Source organism: Squalius cephalus (assembly GCF_949319135.1).
Source record: "Squalius cephalus genome assembly, chromosome: 6".
NCBI lineage: Eukaryota > Metazoa > Chordata > Actinopteri > Cypriniformes > Leuciscidae > Squalius > Squalius cephalus.
The window spans coordinates 48,961,196-48,981,737 of NC_137127.1; the positions used below are offsets into that span (position 1 = coordinate 48,961,196).

At 56.1% G+C, this 20,542-nt stretch overlaps 1 protein-coding gene across 3 annotated transcripts in view; it reads left to right on the plus strand.

The window, feature by feature from the left end:
- Window positions 1-20,542, plus strand: part of taldo1 (transaldolase 1) — a 37,630-nt gene that overhangs the window by 12,803 nt on the left and 4,285 nt on the right. For all 3 annotated transcript variants that reach the window (XM_079873410.1, XM_079873412.1, XM_079873411.1), the window contains exons 2-5: window positions 7,772-7,895; window positions 8,019-8,126; window positions 13,095-13,226; window positions 14,001-14,176. In XM_079873410.1, the coding sequence (XP_079729536.1) occupies window positions 7,772-7,895; window positions 8,019-8,126; window positions 13,095-13,226; window positions 14,001-14,176 (540 nt within the window). The remainder of the gene's footprint in view (window positions 1-7,771; window positions 7,896-8,018; window positions 8,127-13,094; window positions 13,227-14,000; window positions 14,177-20,542) is intronic.

Below are 20,542 nucleotides of genomic sequence, written 5' to 3' on the forward strand. Positions count from 1 at the left end.
CAGACGTTCGCTCACTCAGACGCTCGCTCACTCACTCACTCACTCACTCACTCACTCAGACGCTCGCTCGCTCACTCACTCAGACGCTCGCTCACTCAGACGCTCGCTCACTCAGACGCTCGCTCACTCAGACGCTCGCTCACTCAGACGCTCGCTCACTCAGACGCTCGCTCACTCAGACGCTCGCTCACTCAGACGCTCGCTCACTCAGACGCTCGCTCACTCAGACGCTCGCTCACTCACTCACTCACTCAGACGCTCGATCCCTCACTCAGACGCTCGCTCACTCAGACGCTCGCTCACTCAGACGCTCGCTCACTCAGACGCTCGCTCACTCAGACGCTCGCTCACTCACTCACTCACTCACTCACTCAGACGCTCACTCAGACGCTCGCTCACTCAGACGCTCGCTCGCTCACTCACTCACTCACTCACTCACTCACTCAGACGCTCGCTCGCTCCCTCACTCAGACGCTCGCTCGCTCCCTCACTCAGACGCTCGCTCGCTCACTCACTCACTCACTCACTCAGACGCTCGCTCGCTCCCTCACTCAGACGCTCGCTCGCTCCCTCACTCAGACGCTCGCTCGCTCCCTCACTCAGACGCTCGCTCGCTCCCTCACTCAGACGCTCGCTCGCTCCCTCACTCAGACGCACGCTCGCTCCCTCACTCAGACGCACGCTCGCTCGCTCCCTCACTCAGACGCACGCTCGCTCGCTCCCTCACTCAGACGCACGCTCGCTCGCTCCCTCACTCAGACGCTCGCTCGCTCCCTCACTCAGACGCTCGCTCGCTCCCTCACTCAGACGCTCGCTCGCTCCCTCACTCAGACGCTCGCTCGCTCCATCACTCAGACGCTCGCTCGCTCCCTCACTCAGACGCTCGCTCGCTCCCTCACTCAGACGCTCGCTCGCTCCCTCACTCAGACGCTCGCTCGCTCCCTCACTCAGACGCTCGCTCGCTCCCTCACTCAGACGCTCGCTCGCTCCCTCACTCAGACGCTCGCTCGCTCCCTCACTCAGACGCTCGCTCGCTCCCTCACTCAGACGCTCGCTCGCTCACTCACTCAGACGCTCGCTCGCTCACTCACTCAGACGCTCGCTCGCTCACTCACTCAGACGCTCGCTCGCTCACTCACTCAGACGCTCGCTCGCTCACTCACTCAGACGCTCGCTCGCTCAGACGCTCGCTCACTCAGACGCTCGCTCACTCAGACGCTCGCTCACTCAGACGCTCGCTCACTCACTCACTCACTCACTCAGACGCTCGCTCACTCAGACGCTCACTCACTCACTCACTCACTCACTCAGACGCTCACTCAGACGCTCGCTCACTCAGACGTTCGCTCACTCAGACGCTCACTCACTCACTCACTCAGACGCTCACTCAGACGCTCGCTCACTCAGACGCTCACTCACTCACTCACTCACTCACTCACTCAGACGCTCGCTCACTCACTCACTCAGACGCTCGCTCACTCACTCACTCAGACGCTCGCTCGCTCGCTCACTCACTCAGACGCTCGCTCGCTCACTCACTCACTCAGACGCTCGCTCGCTCACTCACTCACTCAGACGCTCGCTCACTCGCTCACTCAGACGCTCGCTCACTCAGACGCTCGCTCACTCAGACGCTCGCTCACTCAGACGCTCGCTCACTCAGACGCTCACTCAGACGCTCGCTCACTCAGACGCTCACTCACTCACTCACTCACTCACTCACTCAGACGCTCACTCAGACGCTCGCTCACTCAGACGTTCGCTCACTCAGACGCTCGCTCACTCAGACACTCACTCACTCACTCACTCACTCAGACGCTCACTCAGACGCTCGCTCACTCAGACGCTCGCTCACTCAGACGCTCGCTCACTCAGACGCTCGCTCACTCAGACGCTCGCTCACTCAGACGCTCGCTCACTCAGACGCTCACTCACTCACTCACTCACTCACTCACTCACTCAGACGCTCACTCAGACGCTCGCTCACTCAGACACTCACTCACTCACTCACTCACTCACTCAGACGCTCACTCAGACGCTCGCTCACTCAGACGCTCGCTCACTCAGACGCTCGCTCACTCAGACGCTCGCTCACTCAGACGCTCACTCACTCACTCACTCACTCACTCACTCACTCAGACGCTCACTCAGACGTTCGCTCACTCAGACGTTCGCTCACTCAGACGCTCGCTCACTCACTCACTCACTCACTCACTCAGACGCTCGCTCCCTCACTCAGACGCTCGCTCACTCAGACGTTCGCTCACTCAGACGCTCGCTCACTCACTCACTCACTCACTCACTCAGACGCTCGCTCGCTCACTCACTCAGACGCTCGCTCACTCAGACGCTCGCTCACTCAGACGCTCGCTCACTCAGACGCTCGCTCACTCAGACGCTCGCTCACTCAGACGCTCGCTCACTCAGACGCTCGCTCGCTCACTCACTCACTCACTCACTCAGACGCTCGCTCGCTCCCTCACTCAGACGCTCGCTCCCTCACTCAGACGCTCGCTCGCTCCCTCACTCAGACGCTCGCTCGCTCCCTCACTCAGACGCTCGCTCGCTCCCTCACTCAGACGCTCGCTCGCTCCCTCACTCAGACGCTCGCTCGCTCCCTCACTCAGACGCTCGCTCGCTCCCTCACTCAGACGCTCGCTCGCTCCCTCACTCAGACGCTCGCTCGCTCCCTCACTCAGACGCTCGCTCGCTCGCTCCCTCACTCAGACGCACGCTCGCTCGCTCCCTCACTCAGACGCACGCTCGCTCGCTCCCTCACTCAGACGCACGCTCGCTCGCTCACTCAGACGCTCGCTCGCTCCCTCACTCAGACGCTCGCTCGCTCCCTCACTCAGACGCTCGCTCGCTCCCTCACTCAGACGCTCGCTCGCTCCCTCACTCAGACGCTCGCTCGCTCCCTCACTCAGACGCTCGCTCGCTCCCTCACTCAGACGCTCGCTCGCTCCCTCACTCAGACGCTCGCTCGCTCCCTCACTCAGACGCTCGCTCGCTCCCTCACTCAGACGCTCGCTCGCTCCCTCACTCAGACGCTCGCTCGCTCCCTCACTCAGACGCTCGCACGCTCCCTCACTCAGACGCTCGCTCGCTCACTCAGACGCTCGCTCGCTCGCTCACTCAGACGCTCGCTCGCTCGCTCACTCAGACGCTCGCTCGCTCGCTCACTCAGACGCTCGCTCGCTCGCTCACTCAGACGCTCGCTCGCTCGCTCACTCAGACGCTCGCTCGCTCGCTCACTCAGACGCTCGCTCGCTCCCTCACTCACTCAGACGCTCGCTCACTCAGACGCTCGCTCACTCAGACGCTCACTCACTCAGACGCTCGCTCACTCACTCACTCACTCACTCACTCACTCAGACGCTCGCTCACTCACTCAGACGCTCGCTCACTCAGACGTTCGCTCACTCAGACGCTCGCTCACTCACTCACTCACTCACTCAGACGCTCGCTCGCTCACTCACTCAGACGCTCGCTCACTCAGACGCTCGCTCGCTCACTCACTCAGACGCTCGCTCACTCAGACGCTCGCTCACTCAGACGCTCGCTCACTCAGACGCTCGCTCACTCAGACGCTCGCTCACTCACTCACTCAGACGCTCACTCAGACGCTCGCTCACTCAGACGCTCGCTCACTCACTCACTCACTCAGACGCTCAATCCCTCACTCAGACGCTCGCTCACTCACTCACTCACTCACTCACTCACTCAGACGCTCACTCAGACGCTCGCTCACTCAGACGCTCGCTCGCTCACTCACTCACTCACTCACTCAGACGCTCGCTCGCTCCCTCACTCAGACGCTCGCTCGCTCACTCACTCACTCACTCACTCAGACGCTCGCTCGCTCCCTCACTCAGACGCTCGCTCGCTCACTCACTCACTCACTCACTCAGACGCTCGCTCGCTCCCTCACTCAGACGCTCGCTCGCTCCCTCACTCAGACGCTCGCTCGCTCCCTCACTCAGACGCTCGCTCGCTCCCTCACTCAGACGCTCGCTCGCTCCCTCACTCAGACGCTCGCTCGCTCCCTCACTCAGACGCTCGCTCGCTCGCTCCCTCACTCAGACGCACGCTCGCTCGCTCCCTCACTCAGACGCACGCTCGCTCGCTCCCTCACTCAGACGCACGCTCGCTCCCTCACTCAGACGCTCGCTCGCTCCCTCACTCAGACGCTCGCTCGCTCCCTCACTCAGACGCTCGCTCGCTCACTCACTCAGACGCTCGCTCGCTCCCTCACTCAGACGCTCGCTCGCTCCCTCACTCAGACGCTCGCTCGCTCACTCACTCAGACGCTCGCTCGCTCACTCACTCAGACGCTCGCTCGCTCACTCACTCAGACGCTCGCTCGCTCACTCACTCAGACGCTCGCTCGCTCACTCACTCAGACGCTCGCTCGCTCACTCACTCACTCAGACGCTCGCTCGCTCACTCACTCAGACGCTCGCTCACTCAGACGCTCGCTCACTCAGACGCTCGCTCACTCAGACGCTCGCTCACTCAGACGCTCGCTCACTCAGACGCTCGCTCACTCACTCACTCAGACGCTCGCTCGCTCACTCACTCACTCAGACGCTCGCTCACTCACTCACTCAGACGCTCACTCAGACGCTCGCTCACTCAGACGCTCGCTCACTCAGACGCTCGCTCACTCACTCACTCACTCAGACGCTCGCTCACTCACTCACTCACTCACTCACTCAGACGCTCGCTCCCTCACTCAGACGCTCGCTCGCTCCCTCACTCAGACGCTCGCTCGCTCCCTCACTCAGACGCTCGCTCGCTCCCTCACTCAGACGCTCGCTCGCTCCCTCACTCAGACGCTCGTTCGCTCCCTCACTCAGACGCTCGCTCGCTCCCTCACTCAGACGTTCGCTCCCTCAGACGCTCGCTCACTCACTCACTCACTCACTCACTCACTCAGACGCTCGCTCGCTCACTCACTCACTCACTCACTCACTCAGACGCTCGCTCGCTCACTCACTCACTCAGACGCTCGCTCGCTCACTCACTCACTCAGACGCTCGCTCACTCACTCACTCAGACGCTCACTCACTCACTCACTCAGACGCTCACTCAGACGCTCGCTCACTCAGACGCTCACTCACTCACTCACTCACTCACTCAGACGCTCGCTCACTCACTCACTCAGACGCTCGCTCACTCAGACGCTCACTCACTCACTCACTCACTCACTCAGACGCTCGCTCACTCACTCACTCACTCACTCACTCAGACGCTCGCTCCCTCACTCAGACGCTCGCTCGCTCCCTCACTCAGACGCTCGCTCGCTCCCTCACTCAGACGCTCGCTTGCTCCCTCACTCAGACGCTCGCTCGCTCCCTCACTCAGACACTCACTCACTCAGACGTTCGCTCACTCAGACGCTCGCTCACTCACTCACTCACTCAGACGCTCGCTCACTCACTCACTCACTCACTCAGACGCTCGCTCCCTCACTCAGACGCTCGCTCCCTCACTCAGACGCTCGCTCGCTCCCTCACTCAGACGCTCGCTCGCTCCCTCACTCAGACGCTCGCTCGCTCCCTCACTCAGACGCTCGCTCGCTCCCTCACTCACTCAGACGCTCGCTCGCTCCCTCACTCAGACGCTCGCTCGCTCCCTCACTCAGACGCTCGCTCGCTCCCTCACTCAGACGCTCGCTCGCTCCCTCACTCAGACGCTCGCTCGCTCCCTCACTCAGACGCTCGCTCGCTCCCTCACTCAGACGCTCGCTCGCTCCCTCACTCAGACGCTCGCTCGCTCACTCACTCAGACGCTCGCTCGCTCCCTCACTCAGACACTCACTCACTCAGACGTTCGCTCACTCAGACGCTCGCTCACTCACTCACTCACTCAGACGCTCGCTCACTCACTCACTCACTCACTCACTCAGACGCTCGCTCCCTCACTCAGACGCTCGCTCGCTCCCTCACTCAGACGCTCGCTCGCTCCCTCACTCAGACGCTCGCTCGCTCCCTCACTCAGACGCTCGCTCGCTCCCTCACTCAGACGCTCGCTCGCTCCCTCACTCAGACGCTCGCTCGCTCCCTCACTCAGACGCTCGCTCGCTCACTCACTCAGACGCTCACTCAGACGCTCCCTCACTCAGACGCTCGCTCGCTCACTCAGACGCTCACTCAGACGCTCGCTCGCTCAGACGCTCGCTCACTCACTCAGACGCTCGCTCGCTCACTCACTCAGACGCTCACTCAGACACTCGCTCACTCACTCAGACGCTCGCTAGCTCCCTCACTCAGACGCTCGCTCGCTCCCTCACTCAGACGCTCGCTCGCTCGCTCGCTCCCTCACTCAGACGCTCGCTCGCTCCCTCACTCAGACGCTCGCTCGCTCCCTCACTCAGACGCTCGCTCGCTCCCTCACTCAGACGCTCGCTCGCTCCCTCACTCAGACGCTCGCTCGCTCCCTCACTCAGACGCTCGCTCGCTCGCTCACTCAGACGCTCGCTCGCTCGCTCACTCAGACGCTCGCTCGCTCGCTCACTCAGACGCTCGCTCGCTCGCTCACTCAGACGCTCGCTCGCTCGCTCACTCAGACGCTCACTCACTCAGACGCTCGCTCGCTCCCTCACTCAGACGCTCGCTCGCTCCCTCACTCAGACGCTCGCTCGCTCCCTCACTCAGACGCTCGCTCACTCACTCACTCAGACGCTCGCTCGCTCCCTCACTCAGACGCTCGCTCACTCACTCAGACGCTCGCTCGCTCCCTCACTCAGACGCTCACTCAGACGCTCGCTCGCTCACTCAGACGCTCACTCACTCAGACACTCACTCAGACGCTCGCTCACTCACTCAGACGCTCGCTCACTCACTCACTCAGACGCTCGCTCACTCACTCACTCAGACGCTCGCTCGCTCCCTCACTCAGACGCTCGCTCACTCACTCAGACGCTCGCTCGCTCACTCAGACGCTCGCTCGCTCACTCAGACGCTCGCTCGCTCACTCAGACGCTCACTCACTCACTCAGACGCTCGCTCACTCACTCAGACGCTCGCTCGCTCACTCAGACGCTCACTCACTCACTCAGACGCTCGCTCGCTCACTCAGACGCTCGCTCGCTCACTCAGACGCTCGCTCACTCACTCAGACGCTCGCTCGCTCACTCAGACGCTCACTCACTCACTCAGACGCTCACTCACTCACTCAGACGCTCGCTCACTCACTCACTCACTCAGACGCTCACTCACTCAGACGCTCACTCACTCACTCAGACGCTCACTCACTCACTCAGACGCTCACTCACTCAGAGACTCTGTGTGTTTCGGCTAGTGCATGTTAAATCTCACACAGTAAAACTCACGAAGTGATTATGCGCTAAAGGATTGCGGTGTGAATTCACCTATTGTCTGTTCGTGTTTTATTACTCATCTCCTATTCATTGGCTCAGATTATGTTCAGGCAAAGCTTCATAAACCCGAACAAATAGATTTTAGTTGACAGTTCTCCAGAATAATCTTTGTTGGCAAAGATGCTAAACAATGAGTCAATATCAGTTACTAGTCAAAAGATGTCAAGCTGTATGTAAACGTGAATGTTTTGAACCAGAAATGTTTTGTTGCATCAGCCGTGATCGCACTCCTTTTAATTGACTTAAGAGACAGAGATATCAGCTTCTAATAATGTCTGGTCAATATATCGTCTGCGGTTTATCGTCTGCTGTTTATCGTCTGCTGTTAAAGTGAGCACAGGAGATCAGGTCCACTGTTGCTTTAATCTGTCATGTTTCCCCTCGCAGCGATTGAGGAGTACAAGCCTCAGGATGCCACGACTAACCCGTCACTCATTCTGGCCGCTGCTAAGATGCCCAGCTACCAGCACCTGGTGGACCAGGCCATGAAACACGCCATGGCTAGCGGCGGGTGAGAACATGCCTGTCCTTTCCTCTGACCGTGGGCAGAATTCACTGCGCTCGCTTCGTCCCTGTTGAAAGGGTGCTTGTTATATAGTTTCTTACAGATATAATATACATTATACAATTTCAGGAGTGAGGAAGAGCAGGTGACCAATGCCATGGACAAGCTGTTTGTAAGCTTTGGTCTGGAAATCCTGAAGAAGGTTCCAGGCCGGGTCTCCACTGAAGTCGATGCCAGGTAAGAGTCGGGTGACATCACATGATCTGCACTAGCGCCACCACATGATCTGCACACACTAGCACTGCCGCATGATCTGCACACACTAGTGCCTAGGGCTGGATGATTAATCGAAAAGTAATCGAAACCGAAATTCAGAGCCTATAACCGACGTAATTTTACCAAGTCGGTTATTTCGGTTTTTTAATCCTATTAATATTTCCGCCCACTGTGTGTTAATTTACTTTCCCCTTAAAACATATTACCGCGTGTGTAGTCACGTGACTCCGCCCCGTCCCTTTTAGCTCTGAACGCGCGTCTATTTCGCTTCAAACGCTCGCTTACGACGCGAATAGGACGCGCGAATGGATTCAAAATGTTTAAGCGTAGAACTAGACGCGATAGACGCGAATTTGACGCTCTATTCGCGTTTGGTGTGAACGCAGCATAATGAACAGGCTGCGATGTCAAGATTGCAATGCTGGAATGTGTGTGTGTGTCAGAGAGAGAGAGAGTGGCGCGGGCGCGATCTAACAGTGGAAACATAAAAACATCATTCGTCATTACAACATCAACGTCAATTTGTTCATACAGGACATCATTAAAACTGCAAAGTGTTTAGCCTACTTATATTTGTGTAAAACATTGTGCTTTTGTCAAACTGTAAACTCTTGTCAAACTGTAACCTACAACTGTCACCCAACCAAAATCACACACACACTGTGTACATTTTTTTTTTTTTTTTATCAAATTATCAAAAAGATAAAAATGATCTCATCTTTTGGACATTCATCATATTGCATTGGTTTTCATTTCTTGTCCTAAAACAGAGCACTAATCTTTTTATTTTTAAGTAACACATTCTACATTGATTAAAAAATAAAATCAAATGTGTTTTTAATTGTAGTATTATTTTATACAGAAATAAATATAATTATAATTCAGATGAGAAGTTAAAGTTAATTTAAATTTTAAGGAAACAAATATATTGATCTGAAATATAGCAAATTAATTTTAAATTCATTCAGGTTACCAAACATATCTCAAGGCCTTTTGAATAAAGGGTGGCAGTCTTTCATTATCAACTGTTGTTGTGGACTATATACTGGAGAAGTATTTGTTCTCCATTTGAGTGAGATGTTTTTATGTGGCTAATTGAGCAAAGTGCTTCCATATTATTAGTAGTATTAGTTCAAGAATAAAATAAAGATATCGGATTGATATCGGTATCGGCAAATAGCCAAAGCTGCGGCATCGGTATCGTATCGGAAGTGAAAAAGTGGTATCGGGACATCCCTAACGCTTTCATTAGAAAAAATAACCGTGAACGTATTTACAGTATAAGCCTTGCCAGTGACATAGGAATTTTTTTTATTAAATAATCGTTCAATAATCGTAATCGAGGTAACTTTTTTGATTAATTGCGATTATGATTTTAGCCAAAATCATCCAGCCCTACTAGTGCCCTCACATGATCTGCACACACTAGCGCCGCCACATGATCTGCACACACTAGCGCCGCCACATGATCTGCACACACTAGCGCCGCCACATGATCTGCACACACTAGTGCCGCCACATGATCTGCACACACTAGGCCACCACATGATCTGCACACACTAGTGCCACCACATGATCTGCACACACTAGTGCCACCACATGATCTGCACACACTAGTGCCACCACATGATCTGCACACACTAGCGCCGCCACATGATCTGCACACACTAGTGCCCTCACATGATCTGCACACACTAGCGCCGCCACATGATCTGCACACACTAGCGCCGCCACATGATCTGCACACACTAGTGCCACCACATGATCTGCACACACTAGTGCCACCACATGATCTGCACACACTAGTGCCACCACATGATCTGCACACACTAGTGCCACCACATGATCTGCCACATGATCTGCCACATGATCTGCACACACTAGCGCCACCACATGATCTGCACACACTAGCGCCGCCACATGATCTGCACACACTAGTGCCACCACATGATCTGCACACACTAGTGCCACCACATGATCTGCACACACTAGTGCCACCACATGATCTGCACACACTAGCGCCGCCACATGATCTGCACACACTAGCGCCCTCACATGATCTGCACACACTAGCGCCGCCACATGATCTGCACACACTAGCGCCGCCACATGATCTGCACACACTAGCGCCGCCACATGATCTGCACACACTAGCGCCGCCACATGATCTGCACACACTAGCGCCGCCACATGATCTGCACACACTAGTGCCGCCACATGATCTGCACACACTAGCGCCGCCACATGATCTGCACACACTAGCGCCGCCACATGATCTGCACACACTAGCGCCGCCACATGATCTGCACACACTAGCGCCGCCACATGATCTGCACACACTAGCGCCGCCACATGATCTGCACACACTAGTGCCACCACATGATCTGCACACACTAGTGCCACCACATGATCTGCACACACTAGCGCCACCACATGATCTGCACACACTAGCGCCACCACATGATCTGCACACACTAGCGCCACCACATGATCTGCACACACTAGCGCCACCACATGATCTGCACACACTAGTGCCACCACATGATCTGCACACACTAGCGCCGCCACATGATCTGCACACACTAGCGCCGCCACATGATCTGCCACATGATCTGCACACACTAGCGCCACCACATGATCTGCACACACTAGCGCCACCACATGATCTGCACACACTAGCGCCACCACATGATCTGCACACACTAGCGCCACCACATGATCTGCACACACTAGTGCCACCACATGATCTGCACACACTAGCGCCACCACATGATCTGCACACACTAGCGCCACCACATGATCTGCACACACTAGTGCCACCACATGATCTGCACACACTAGCGCCGCCACATGATCTGCACACACTAGCGCCGCCACATGATCTGCACACACTAGCGCCGCCACATGATCTGCACACACTAGTGCCGCCACATGATCTGCACACACTAGCGCCGCCACATGATCTGCACACACTAGCGCCGCCACATGATCTGCACACACTAGCGCCACCACATGATCTGCACACACTAGTGCCGCCACATGATCTGCACACACTAGTGCCGCCACATGATCTGCACACACTAGCGCCGCCACATGATCTGCACACACTAGCGCCGCCACATGATCTGCACACACTAGTGCCGCCACATGATCTGCACACACTAGTGCCACCACATGATCTGCACACACTAGCGCCGCCACATGATCTGCACACACTAGCGCCGCCACATGATCTGCACACACTAGCGCCACCACATGATCTGCACACACTAGCGCCGCCACATGATCTGCACACACTAGCGCCGCCACATGATCTGCACACACTAGCGCCGCCACATGATCTGCACACACTAGTGCCACCACATGATCTGCACACACTAGTGCCACCACATGATCTGCACACACTAGTGCCACCACATGATCTGCACACACTAGTGCCCTCACATGATCTGCACACACTAGTGCCGCCACATGATCTGCACACACTAGTGCCGCCACATGATCTGCACACACTAGCGCCGCCACATGATCTGCACACACTAGCGCCGCCACATGATCTGCACACACTAGTGCCGCCACATGATCTGCACACACTAGTGCCGCCACATGATCTGCACACACTAGTGCCACCACATGATCTGCACACACTAGTGCCACCACATGATCTGCACACACTAGTGCCCTCACATGATCTGCACACACTAGTGCCGCCACATGATCTGCACACACTAGTGCCGCCACATGATCTGCACACACTAGTGCCGCCACATGATCTGCACACACTAGTGCCACCACATGATCTGCACACACTAGTGCCACCACATGATCTGCACACACTAGCGCCACCACATGATCTGCACACACTAGCGCCACCACATGATCTGCACACACTAGCGCCACCACATGATCTGCACACACTAGTGCCACCACATGATCTGCACACACTAGTGCCACCACATGATCTGCACACACTAGTGCCACCACATGATCTGCACACACTAGTGCCGCCACATGATCTGCACACACTAGTGCCCTCACATGATCTGCACACACTAGCGCCCTCACATGATCTGCACACACTAGCGCCCTCACATGATCTGCCACATGATCTGCACACACTAGTGCCGCCACATGATCTGCACACACTAGTGCCACCACATGATCTGCACACACTAGTGCCACCACATGATCTGCACACACTAGTGCCGCCACATGATCTGCACACACTAGTGCCCTCACATGATCTGCACACACTAGCGCCCTCACATGATCTGCACACACTAGCGCCCTCACATGATCTGCCACATGATCTGCACACACTAGTGCCGCCACATGATCTGCACACACTAGTGCCACCACATGATCTGCACACACTAGTGCCACCACATGATCTGCACACACTAGTGCCGCCACATGATCTGCACACACTAGTGCCCTCACATGATCTGCACACACTAGTGCCCTCACATGATCTGCACACACTAGCGCCCTCACATGATCTGCCACATGATCTGCACACACTAGTGCCGCCACATGAGGCTTCTTCTGCTTGAGGTGGCACATGACATCATAGCACCACGAGCGTTTCGAGCGCAGACGGCTTTATGCCCGTTAGGGTTAGTGTGTGTGTGTGTGTGTGTATATGTATATATATATATATATATATATATATATATATATATATATATATATATATATATATATATATATATATATATATATATATAAATATAACCTAATGATCTGTTAGGCATTACATAATGTGTGTTAATGATTTTATTAATAAAAGTTATTATAAAGTGTTACTGCACCAACATCCATTTCATGATTTTTACGGTAGCTTCTGGTACCCACTGGACGCATTATTGATTTAATGCACTGTTTTTGTCACAAGATGCTTCTTAATGGCAGGTGATGTTTGATTTCCAGGCTGTCCTTTGATAAAGAGGCGATGGTGTCTCGTGCCCGAAGGCTCATCTCTCTCTACGAGGAGGCAGGAGTCGCTAAAGAGCGCATTCTCATCAAACTCTCCTCCACGTGGGAAGGCATTCAGGCCGGACGGTGAGTGTGTTCACTACAGCTTATAAGATGATGGTGTTACACACGGTTGCTCCGGGGTGCTTCTCAATTCTTATTTGTGCATCCTTGTTTCCTTTCCTTTCCTTACTTCCTTTCCTCGCGTCTCAGCTCCACTCCTGTAGGATGCGAGGGAAGGCTGCAAGGAAAAGAAGCGAGGACGGTGGAATCGAAGGAAAGCTTATTTATACATTGGAATACGTGATCACTCGAGCGTCACTCCACAGCGTCATCAACTGCGCTCAAAAGATTTGCCCTTATGTTGTTAAAGTTTGGTTATTTAAGAAATTCATAATAAATAATAATAAAGCTAGATGTCCTGTTGAAATATGTGAGATATGTGGTTTGTATAAACTGCAAAGGTAAAGTATAAATGAAAATTATTGTGACAGATGTGATGGGGGAGGAGAATTTATACGTGTGTCACGTTTAGTCGATAAAACTCTTCCGCAAAGGATACACCCGTGTATCCTCGCTCATGACTCCTCAGGGAGCCTCCTCACTCCTCGATCCTCGCCTCCTCGTGGTGCATTAGAGAATTGAGATGTCCTTCAAGATGACTGAGCTCGATCGGTTTCCGGGTCATAGGATGGAGGATGGAGGAGAGAGGAGACAAGGAGGGATATTGAGAAGCACCCCCGGTGTGTTGTCTTGATGACCGCACACATGGTGTGAAAGCTAATTCATCAAATGCACCTGTGTTATTAATAAACGGGGTGAGAGCGAGTCCGCTGATGTCTGTGTGTTTGACTTTGTCAGGGAGTTGGAGGAGAAACACGGGATCCATTGCAACATGACTCTGCTGTTTTCCTTCGCCCAGGCAGTGGCGTGTGCCGAGGCTCGCGTCACACTCATCTCCCCGTTTGTGGGACGAATCCTGGACTGGTACAAGGAAAACACAGACCAAAAGAACTACGAGCCCCATGAAGACCCAGGTATGTTCTCGGATAATAGTTCAGAGAGACATCTCGTGTTGTTGATGTCTAAATATCAGGGCAAAAAGCACAAACCGGCATAATCAGATTGAAACGTGCGTCCTCCGACCTCTCTCAGACGGACGTCTCTCAGACAGACCTCTCTCTCGCAGTCCGACCGACCTCTCTCTCTCTCGCAGACAGACCTCTCTCTCGCAGTCCGACCGACCTCTCTCTCTCTCGCAGACAGACCTCTCTCTCGCAGACAGACCTCTCTCTCGCAGACAGACCTCTCTCTCTCAGACAGACCTCTCTCAGACGGACCTCTCTCAGACGGACCTCTCTCAGACGGACCTCTCTCAGACAGACCTCTCTCAGACAGACCTCTCTCTCGCAGTCCGACCGACCGACCGACCTCTCTCTCGCAGACGGACCTCTCTCTCGCAGACGGACCTCTCTCAGACAGACCTCTCTCAGACAGACCTCTCTCAGACAGACCTCTCTCAGACAGACCTCTCTCAGACAGACCTCTCTCGGACAGACCTTTTGCGGACAGACCTTTTGCGGACAGACCTCTCGCAGACGGAACCTCTCGCAGACGGAACCTCTCGCAGACGGACCTCGCAGACGGACCTCTCGCAGACAGACCTCTCTCAGACGGACCTCTCTCAGACGGACCTCTCTCAGACGGACCTCTCTCAGACGGACCTCTCTCAGACGGACCTCTCTCAGACAGACCTCTCTCAGACAGACCTCTCTCAGACAGACCTCTCTCAGACAGACGGACCTCTCTCAGATGGAACCTCTCTCAGACGGACCTCTCTCAGACGGACCTCTCTCAGACGGACCTCTCTCAGACGGACCTCTCTCAGACAGACCTCTCTCAGACAGACCTCTCTCAGACAGACCTCTCTCAGACAGACGGACCTCTCTCAGATGGAACCTCTCTCAGACGGACCTCTCTCAGACGGACCTCTCTCAGACGGACCTCTCGCAGACGGACCTCTCTCAGACAGACCTCTCTCAGACAGACCTCTCTCAGACAGACCTCTCTCAGACAGACCTCTCTCAGACAGACCTCTCTCGGACAGACCTCTCTCAGATGGAACCTCTCTCAGACGGACCTCTCTCAGACGGACCTCTCTCAGACGGACCTCTCTCAGACGGACCTCTCTCAGACAGACCTCTCTCTCGCAGTCCGACCGACCGACCGACCTCTCTCTCGCAGACGGACCTCTCTCAGACGGACCTCTCTCAGACGGACCTCTCTCAGACGGACCTCTCTCAGACGGACCTCTCTCAGACGGACCTCTCTCAGACGGACCTCTCTCAGACAGACCTCTCTCTCGCAGTCCGACCGACCGACCGACCTCTCTCTCGCAGACGGACCTCTCTCAGACAGACCTCTCTCAGACAGACCTCTCTCAGACAGACCTCTCTCAGACAGACCTCTCTCAGATGGAACCTCTCTCAGATGGAACCTCTCTCAGACGGACCTCTCTCAGACGGACCTCTCTCAGACGGACCTCTCTCAGACGGACCTCTCTCAGACGGACCTCTCTCAGACGGACCTCTCTCAGACGGACCTCTCTCAGACGGACCTCTCTCAGACGGACCTCTCTCAGACGGACCTCTCTCAGACAGACCTCTCTCTCGCAGTCCGACCGACCGACCGACCTCTCTCTCGCAGACGGACCTCTCTCAGACGGACCTCTCTCAGACAGACCTCTCTCAGACAGACCTCTCTCAGACAGACCTCTCTCGGACAGACCTCTCTCAGATGGAACCTCTCTCAGACGGACCTCTCTCAGACGGACCTCTCTCAGACGGACCTCTCTCAGACGGACCTCTCTCAGACAGACCTCTCTCTCGCAGTCCGACCGACCGACCGACCTCTCTCTCGCAGACGGACCTCTCTCAGACGGACCTCTCTCAGACGGACCTCTCTCAGACGGACCTCTCTCAGACGGACCTCTCTCAGACGGACCTCTCTCAGACGGACCTCTCTCAGACGGACCTCTCTCAGACGGACCTCTCTCAGACGGACCTCTCTCAGACGGACCTCTCTCAGACGGACCTCTCTCAGACGGACCTCTCTCAGACGGACCTCTCTCAGACAGACCTCTCTCAGACAGACCTCTCTCTCGCAGTCCGACCGACCGACCGACCTCTCTCTCGCAGACGGACCTCTCTCAGACGGACCTCTCTCAGACAGACCTCTCTCAGACAGACCTCTCTCAGACAGACCTCTCTCAGACAGACCTCTCTCAGACAGACCTCTCTCAGACAGACCTCTCTCAGACGGACCTCTCTCAGACGGACCTCTCTCAGACGGACCTCTCTCAGACAGACCTCTCTCTCGCAGTCCGACCGACCTCTCTCTCTCTCGCAGACAGACCTCTCTCTCGCAGTCCGACTGACCTCTCTCTCTCTCGCAGACAGACCTCTCTCTCGCAGACAGACCTCTCTCTCTCAGACGGACCTCTCTCAGACGGACCTCTCTCAGACGGACCTCTCTCAGACGGACCTCTCTCAGACAGACCTCTCTCAGACAGACCTCTCTCTCGCAGTCCGACCGACCGACCGACCTCTCTCTCGCAGACGGACCTCTCTCAGACGGACCTCTCTCTCTCAGACGGACCTCTCTCAGACGGACCTCTCTCAGACAGACCTCTCTCTCTCAGACGGACCTCTCTCAGACGGACCTCTCTCAGACAGACCTCTCTCAGACAGACCTCTCTCAGACAGACCTCTCTCAGACAGACCTCTCTCAGACAGACCTCTCTCGGACAGACCTTTTGCGGACAGACCTCTCGCAGACGGAACCTCTCGCAGACGGAACCTCTCGCAGACGGACCTCGCAGACGGACCTCTCGCAGACAGACTTTTTGCGGACCTCTCGCAGACGGAACCTCTCACAGACAGATCTCTCTCAGACAGACCTTTTGCGGACCTCTCGCAGACGGAACCTCTCACAGACAGACCTCTCTCAGACAGACCTCTCTCAGGCTGACCTTTTGCGGACCTCTCGCAGACGGAACCTCTCGCAGACGGAACCTCTCGCAGACAGAACCTCTCGCAGACGGAACCTCTCGCAGACGGAACCTCTCACAGACAGACCTCTCTCAGACAGACCTCTCTCAGGCTGACCTTTTGCGGACCTCTCGCAGACGGAACCTCTCACAGACGGAACCTCTCGCAGACGGACCTCGCAGACAGACCTCTCTCAGACGGAACCTCTCGCAGACGGAACCTCTCGCAGACGGAACCTCTCACAGACAGACCTCTCTCAGACAGACCTCTCTCAGGCAGACCTTTTGCGGACCTCTCGCAGACGGAACCTCTCGCAGACGGAACCTCTCGCAGACGGAACCTCTCACAGACAGACCTCTCTCAGACAGACCTCTCTCAGGCTGACCTTTTGCGGACCTCTCGCAGACGGAACCTCTCGCAGACGGAACCTCTCGCAGACGGAACCTCTCACAGACAGACCTCTCTCAGACAGACCTCTCTCAGGCAGACCTTTTGCGGACCTCTCGCAGACGGAACCTCTCGCAGACGGAACCTCTCGCAGACGGAACCTCTCACAGACAGACCTCTCTCAGACAGACCTCTCTCAGGCTGACCTTTTGCGGACCTCTCGCAGACGGAACCTCTCGCAGACGGAACCTCTCGCAGACGGACCTCGCAGACAGACTTTTTGCGGACCTCTCGCAGACGGAACCTCTCACAGACAGATCTCTCACAGACAGATCTCTCTCAGACAGACCTCTCTCAGGCTGGCCTTTTGCGGACCTCTCGCAGACGGAACCTCTCACAGACAGACCTCTCGCAGACGAACCTCTCGCAGGCAGACTTTTTGCGGACCTCTCGCAGACGGAACCTCTCACAGACAGACAGACAGACAGACAGACAGATCTCTCTTAGACAGATCTCTCTTAGACAGACCTCTCTTAGATAGACCTCTCTCAGACGGACCTCTCTCAGACGGACCTCTCTCAGACGGACCTCTCGCAGACGGACCTCTCTCAGACGGACCTCTCTCAGACGGACCTCTCTCAGACGGACCCTCTCGCAGACGGAACCTCTCGCAGACGGAACCTCTCGCAGACGGACCTCGCAGACGGACCTCTCGCAGACGGACCTCTCGCAGGCAGACCTTTTGCGGACCTCTCGCAGACGGAACCTCTCACAGACAGATCTCTCTCAGACAGACAGACCTCTCTTAGACAGACCTCTCTTAGACAGACCTCTCTTAGACAGACCTCTCTTAGACAGACCTCTCTTAGACAGACCTCTCTTAGACAGACCTCTCTTAGACAGACCTCTCTCAGACAGACAGACCTCTCTCAGACGGACTTCTCTCAGACGGACCTCTCGCAGACGGAACCTCTCTCAGGCAGACCTCTCTCAGGCAGACCTTTTGCGGACCTCTCGCAGACGGAACCTCTTACAGACAGATCTCTCTCAGACAGACCTCTCTTAGACAGACCTCCCTCAGACAGACAGACCTCTCTCAGACAGACAGACCTCTCTCAGACAGACAGATCTCTCTCTCTCAGACAGACAGATCTCTCTCAGACAGACAGATCTCTCTCAGACAGACGGACCTCTCTCAGACAGACGGACCTCTCTCAGACAGACGGACCTCTCTCAGACAGACAGACCTCTCGCAGACGGACCTCTCGCAGACGGACCTCTCGCAGACGGACCTCTCGCAGACGGACCTCTCGCAGACGGACCTCTCGCAGACGGACCTCTCGCAGACGGACCTCTCTCAGGCAGACCTTTTGCGGACCTCTCGCAGACGGAACCTCTCACAGACAGATCTCTCTCAGACAGACCTCTCTCAGGCGGACCTCTCTCAGGCAGACCTCTCTCAGGCAGACCTCTCTCAGGCAGACCTCTCTCAGGCAGACCTCTCTCAGGCAGACCTCTCTCAGGCAGACCTCTCTCAGGCAGACCTCTCTCAGGCAGACCTCTCTCAGGCAGACCTCTCTCAGACAGACCTCTCGCAGACAGACCTCTCTTAGACAGAACCTCTCGCAGACAGACGGACCTCTCGCAGACAGACGGACCTCTCGCAGACAGACGGACCTCTCGCAGGCAGACGGACCTCTCTCAGGCGGACGGACCTCTCTCAGGCGGACGGACCTCTCTCAGGCGGACGGACCTCTCTCAGACGGACGGACCTCTCTCAGACGGACGGACCTCTCTCAGACGGACGGACCTCTCTCAGGCGGACGGACCTCTCGCAGGCGGACGGACCTCTCGCAGGCGGACGGACCTCTCGCAGGCAGACGGACCTCTCTCAGACAGACGGACCTCTCTCAGACAGACGGACCTCTCTCAGGCAGACGGACCTCTCTCAGACAGACGGACCTCTCTCAGACGAACCTCTCTCAGACAGACGGACCTCTCGCAGGCAGACGGACCTCTCGCAGGCAGACGGACCTCTCGCAGGCAGACGGACCTCTCTCAGACAGACCTCTCTCAGACAGACGGACCTCTCTCAGACGAACCTCTCTCAGGCAGACGGACCTCTCTCAGACAGACGGACCTCTCTCAGGCAGACGGAACCTCTCGCAGACGGAACCTCTCGCAGACGGAACCTCTCGCAGACGGGACCTCTCGCAGACGGAACCTCTCGCAGACAGACAGACCTCTCTCAGGCAGACCTCTCGCAGGCAGACCTCTCTCAGGCAGACCTCTCGCAGGCAGACGGACCTCTCTCAGACAGACGGACCTCTCGCAGACAGACGGACCTCTCGCAGACAGACGGACCTCTCGCAGACAGACGGACCTCTCGCAGACAGACAGACCTCTCTCAGACGGAACCTCTCTCAGACAGAACCTCTCGCAGACAGACGGACCTCTCGCAGACAGACGGACCTCTCTCAGACAGACGGACCTCTCGCAGGCAGACGGACCTCTCTCAGACAGACGGACCTCTCTCAGGCAGACGGACCTCTCTCAGGCAGACGGAACCTCTCGCAGACGGGACCTCTCGCAGACGGGACCTCTCTCAGGCGGGACCTCTCTCAGGCAGACCTCTCTCAGGCAGAACCTCTCGCAGACAGACGGACCTCTCGCAGACAGACAGACCTCTCGCAGACGGAACCTCTCTCAGACAGAACCTCTCGCAGACAGACGGACCTCTCGCAGACAGACGGACCTCTCGCAGACAGACGGACCTCTCGCAGACAGACGGACCTCTCGCAGACAGACGGACCTCTCGCAGACAGACGGACCTCTCTCAGACAGACGGACCTCTCTCAGACAGACGGACCTCTCTCAGACAGACGGACCTCTCTCAGACAGACAGACCTCTCTCAGACAGACAGACCTCTCTCAGACAGAAGGACCTCTCTCAGACGGACCTCTCTC